The 6,000-nt window shown below is 42.1% G+C and overlaps 1 protein-coding gene across 1 annotated transcript in view; it reads left to right on the plus strand.

Moving 5' to 3' along the window:
• MUS81 (MUS81 structure-specific endonuclease subunit) overlaps positions 1-2,926 on the plus strand; it is a 306,294-nt gene extending 303,368 nt beyond the window's left edge. Inside the window, exon 17 of the mRNA XM_085625914.1 lies at positions 1,815-2,926. Within this exon, the coding sequence (XP_085482040.1) occupies positions 1,815-1,881 (67 nt within the window). The 3' untranslated portion in view covers positions 1,882-2,926. The remainder of the gene's footprint in view (positions 1-1,814) is intronic.
• The last annotated feature ends 3,074 nt before the right edge of the window (positions 2,927-6,000 follow it).

Below are 6,000 nucleotides of genomic sequence, written 5' to 3' on the forward strand. Positions count from 1 at the left end.
ATATTTATCAAGTTTTTCATTAACTTCTTGTAAGAGTTCATCCCAATTTTCGATCTCTTTTTTTGATAATTCTTCCTTTAGGGTTGATATTTCTGTTTCTAGAGTCTTTAAGATGTTAGAAAGTTCTTCCACGATTAAAAAAATCAGATCCAATGAGCATTTATTTAAAATTTGATACCATCTTTCCATGAATTGTTTGTTGATTTTGCAAAGCATTGGTTTAAGAGCAATCCGTAGGCCTCACGAATATTTTGATACTTTATCCAAATTACAAAATAGATTATGGGTTGTGCTGCTAACGCCAAGGCGCCTGTCCAATGGCGTCTTTAGGTAAACATCCAAACTAAAGTGTAAAGAGGAAGGATTCCAACGTCTGGGGCTGAATGATCGTATAGAATTTAATTGTTTTCTTTAATTAATAACTTGTATTGTTTTCTTGAAATTTTCTCCTCACCATGTCATTAATTGCATTATGACTATACATTTGATTGGTATAATGGTTTCCCGTTGTTTACATGTTCACAAGCAAGATATGTACAACTTCCTTCACATTGACCCTTTCTATGTTTAGTGGTTCGCACTACGGATGTTTTCCGTCATCTCTTTTTACTAATTTAAGCACGCCAGTCACGCACTCTGACGTGGTTCCGCCGGACGTAGTCTGAATTTACTAACCGGGTAAGCTTGTAACGGCATCTATGCTTAACCAATGTTACCGTCTGCTTAAAAGCTGCTGATTAGCGCGTTCACTTCGCTTAGTATCCATCCCTACACGTTTCATTTTATAAGCGAATACCCGTTTGACTAGCGGTATCGCTGCCATAAAAGCCGATGTTTGACGCGCTCACTATTTGTTTCAGTAACAATCACTGCACTGTAAATATGAATACCAGGTTGAGCTCGACAGCACCTTTAGTATACACTGAAATTAAAAGCACTTGATAGGTTGCTAATATTCTCCGAGTGCACCTTTTGGTTAAACCATGTGAACTGTAAGAATTGCCGGCTTACTTAAGAATTGGGACACCATATATTTTCCATTACACTGCAAGGACTCATGATTTTGGCTTTACTTTCTTAATACCTTTCACCAACTTTTCTACGTACTTTACGATTTGAAAGTTTTTATTATTGTGTCTGATTTATTATTTCAAGCTCATTAGGACTATAGAATGAATTGCTTTTTTGTCCTTTGTATCTACAGCTATGACAAAGAATTCCCCTGATGAAGGGTAATAATTAGACCCGAAATGCATTGGGTTTATCATTGATGTACACATGAGTTGGATGATTTATTCCCAGCTTGACAAGGAAGTAATTTTGCATGAAGTTTGAATGCAATTATCATCAAGAATAAATCGATTTGAATATCAATGATTATTGGTTCACAAGTTTCTTCAACCCAACCAGCTTAACTCTTATGATGGATATCCACTAGCCCATGGAAGGGTGCTCACGCCAGCAAAAGGAATCTTTCCTCTTTGCACTTTAGTTTGGATGGTCACCATGATGTGACCTTTTCAGTTTCAACAGGACTCTTGTAGTGTTTTTTTGGATTAGCTGCAATTTACATATAGCCACCTTTTGTAAACCCACTTGGATAGCATTAAGTAAATTAGATGTGACCAGACAAGTGCATTTACTACAATCGACCTAGGCAGGGATGCAAACAGATTGTGTTGATGTGGTGTCGCTTGATGTGTCGCGGGTGTAGTTTGCAGCGTTGAAGATCACATGTACATTTTTACATTGAAGAACAAGTTGTATTACAAGTGTTATTGATCTTTCCTTTTGCCTATAACTCCTATTTGCAGAAATCTTGGACCTGCTTTGAGCAAGACACTGTTCCAGCTCTACTGCACCGAGGGGGCATTATCCTGAATAATGAATGTGCAGTCATGCATCACGAAAACCTTTGGACTGGACCATAAGGGGATGTAGAATGAATTGATTCTCATCATGCTGCTGCTTTCCCCAACTTGGGTGGAGTGAAGACGAAGGTGGTTTTGTACTTGGCTGTACCACACAAGTATCTGTTGAGCAGACTGTCAGTAGGCAACAGATGATATTGCCTGAGGATCATAAAGGTGTTGTGGTGCTGATCTATTTTACATATCTATCCATAACAGGAAATGTAGAACAATCTATAAGCTCAGAAGTTGACAAAGCAGTGAGTGGCGGATCATTTGTTTGTTATTGTTCTTGTTTTGCTCTGCAACATTCTCCAGAAGTTTCCCTCCAACCTCTTGCACATCTTTTTTAGGCATTTGTTCCTTTTGCAGATGTTGTTTTGTTCGACTACTAGAAGGATAAGGGAATGGAATTGAAAGCTGTCAGACTTGATGATGTAGGGCAGTTTGTAGTGAAATGCAAATCCTATGTCGACCCTTGCAATGCAACAGAAATCGCTAGTACAGGCTATGGCAGTACCTAATGCACCTTTACTAGAGCACTAACAGTCCAACCTAAATATTTAACTTTAAGATATCAAAACACCTCCAACATGTGATCTGTTAGTTTTAAATAAAAAAAACATTTTATTCATTTTGCATTTGAGAGTTTCAACGCACCCTACATTGTAAAAGAAAGTTACGGACACATAAACAATCTAAGCAAGCTATATCTGCCATTCCGAACCCTCTCCCCACCCCGCCACTTCACCAGCTGCCATACATAAATACACCCCGGATGAAAAACTGGTCACCTCACCCCTGTTCAATCCTCCCACCTCCCTGGAATACCCGGATTTTATCATTGATTGACATGTGCTCTGTTTACTCTGCTATTCGGCATTCTTTCTAGTATCCCTGTGCTTCATCCCACATTTCAACTTCAAATTTGTCAATATATCGGTGCTGTTTGAAAAACTGTTTTGCATTTATATATTGCGTTCTATGGAAAATAAAGTATATTTTCTGCTAACAAATCTTGAAACAAAATGTCTTTTTGGAGGCCTAATAAGTGCATGCTTTGTCCTTAAGAGTTCTGCTCTGGAGTCCAACTTATTGGACCATTCCTTCAGGTGAGGGGCATTTTGTAGAATGGCATGACACCGCCTTCTTCTTCAATAACACAATTCTGTAACTCCATCCATCATTTTCACTGTCTGAAGAAAGGGTTTGCGGTCTCTTCTAGTGATTGATGTTTTTAAGTAATCATTCTATTCTAATACTTTGGCAAATTATCTCAATGTCCAGGTGAATCTGCTTACCATATGGAGTTCGTAATGCCCACTTTTCTGATCCTGTTTTGACATAGAAGCAAAGTCTGCCTGTACGTAAAATGTTTTCTTCTTGAGAAAGATACAATCTATAAGAGTGTGAAAAGACCTCTGACAGGTACAATACCTTGGGGTGGGTGTATGTGACCTGGGATTTGAACTTAAGTCCTTGTTGACTTCATGATTCAGAAACACTTTATCAATTTTAGGATGGGCTCTAATGATGTAAACTTGATTAAGATAAAGGTCTCTTCCTATAGTTTAGAAGCACACCTTTTGAACTGGTTGAGTTCCAGTTCACTTTGTTCATAGGTGAAAGTTGTAGTGATATGGTGATACTCTACTGGCGCCTTCACACAGTTTTTTTGTGAAGGCTGTGTGGCGATGTCAGCCTGCTCAGCTTTGCTAATAATTTATTTTATACAAAGGAAATCCAGAGATTGTTTAACTCTTTTTTTATCCCCGTCTAATTAATAAAAACAAATGCCATCTATCATTCCCAAAGGAATTCTGTTTCAAAGGCAATCCAGTCACTATTATGAACATGCTTTTCTGAAAGGTTAGATTCACATTAGACCTAATGTGCCCCGAGATCTTGTCAACACCTTGTAAATCATTTGATGGCCTAATTTATAGCTATACATTGGATGAACAGACATCTTTTGTGCTTGCAGTCATCTACCACAATGCAGGCTACTTTAAGTCCCTTTTTGCAGGTTTGCCCCCTCTTCTTGCCCCCATTTGGATTTCTTGAGAAAGATGTTATGAGAAGAAAATACTGTTGGCAGTTGTAAGAAAACATGGTTTTTGCAGGTTTGCCCTCACTTTTTGCGCTCATTTGGACTGCTTGAGAAAGAGTTGATTAGAAGTAAATTGTGTTGGCAGTTGTAAGAAAACAAACAGGCTTTTTGTAGGTTTCTCCCCACTTTTCTCCCCCATTTGGACTACTAGCTGCTGGTTTTCGACTCTGAAAGTGCACTGGCGCCTGCTAACCAGGCCCCAGTACTCTCTCCCTAACTATGAGGTATGTAAATTGCTAACCCCAATTGACAAGGACTTAAACTCCCTCATAAATCCCTGGTAAATGGTACCACCCATGGCAGGGTTGGTAAACGGGTCGCCAGGGCCTAAAGTACTGATTATGATCCAAGTGAACAGATGACAGCAGGCTTGCCATTGCAAACTGTAGGAGCAGTACAAACTGCTCAAACTCGACTTTGCCCTCACCTGAGTGGCAAGGTTACAGTACTATTTTTAATATATGTCAGTTCCCTCCAAGGTAGGCCTCCTGAGCCCAGGAGGCAGGGTGCTTTATATTAAAGGTGTGGACATATACCTGCAAGCTTATATGTCCCTATAGTCGCCTCTTTCAATTAAGGGCTACTATAAGTGTTCAGGGGGCCATTGGATAACATGGGTTGGCACCCTGGGCACTCCAAGGTTGCCAGCTCCTGCATGGTCCCACTAAAAGGGTAATGTTGGGTATCAAAAAACTTGTATCATCAAACCTGACATGACTCCCATGTCGGATTTGATGTGAAATGCACACAGGTGCTACTTTAGAGCTTGCCTAAGTCTTTCCTGTGCCCTGATTGACAGCCTGCAGCTGCTGCCACCAAGACAGCAATCTGACCCTCCTGTCAGGAGGTGTGAACACTCCCAGGAGTCAGAAACAAAGGACTGCTTGGGAAGGAGGTGACACCTCACTCCCTGACAGGATGGCCAGTGAAGTGGTACATGAAGGTGGTGAGCTTCAAAGCTTACACTGCCTCTGATATGCAACCAGGCTGCCTCCCAAAGGATGAAGCAGTTAACTGCCTTCACCCCAGGCACATTTGCTCCCGGGCAGGCGGTACAATTAGGTACTCAGGCGGTGTACACCCCTAGAAACCTAGCCACAACCCTAGGAAGGGCTACCTGGTCTGAACAGCTATGAACGTTTTCTGCCATTTTTAAAAGTGGCAGAATAGAGGGTTCTAGGTAGCAAAGGTGGCCCACCCCCCGGATGTGGTCGCCTCAGGAGTGGACTAGCTGCTAGGGCTAGTAGCCTGTTGACTACTTGCACCCACACCACTGATGCCCTTAAATCTAGGATTTAAGGGACACTCCTGGCATCAGAACCTCAGGTCTGAATCGACATGAAAACAAGGACACAGAAGAGACCCTAGTCTGCGCCTTAAGGACCTGCACTAAGGAGAGGTGCGATACTCTGTACCTGTGGCAACCACCCTGCAACTGCACAACCGTCGTATGTCCCGGACCAGAGACCGGTTTCAAAGAGAAGAGGAACACCTCTGAGACTCAAAGGCAACTCCAGAACTCCATTAGATCAGATATACTGGTCCCCTGCAGCCTGCAGGTAAAAAGCATGTTCCCTGAACCAAAGAATCACTGGTCATCAGGCCAGCCGAGGGATCTCCCAAAAGTAAATGGTCCAGTGCATTGTGGGAAACCTAGTCCTGACCTCGAGCAAGTTTCAGATAGTTAACATTTTCCCCTGGACATCGAAGTAACTCCAGGCTGAGCTTGCCGCTGCCTAGGCTTGTTGGTGGCCAGCCTGGTTACCACTACCTTTGTTCGACGCTATGCCTTGAGGGAACCCCCAGCATCTTCAACCCGCCATCTTAGTGGCCTCTTTTTGGAGTTTTTACATCCGTTTCATCACCAGTTATCTCTAAGCGGCCCCCACTTCAGCACCAGGGACAGCCAGAACTACTCTGCACCTGGGCCCTACATGCCAGGTAAAATTCAACTGTCTGTTTAGGCCTGGTCCTGGGACC

The sequence above is a fragment of the Triturus cristatus genome, chromosome 9 (assembly GCF_964204655.1).
Source record: "Triturus cristatus chromosome 9, aTriCri1.1, whole genome shotgun sequence".
NCBI lineage: Eukaryota > Metazoa > Chordata > Amphibia > Caudata > Salamandridae > Triturus > Triturus cristatus.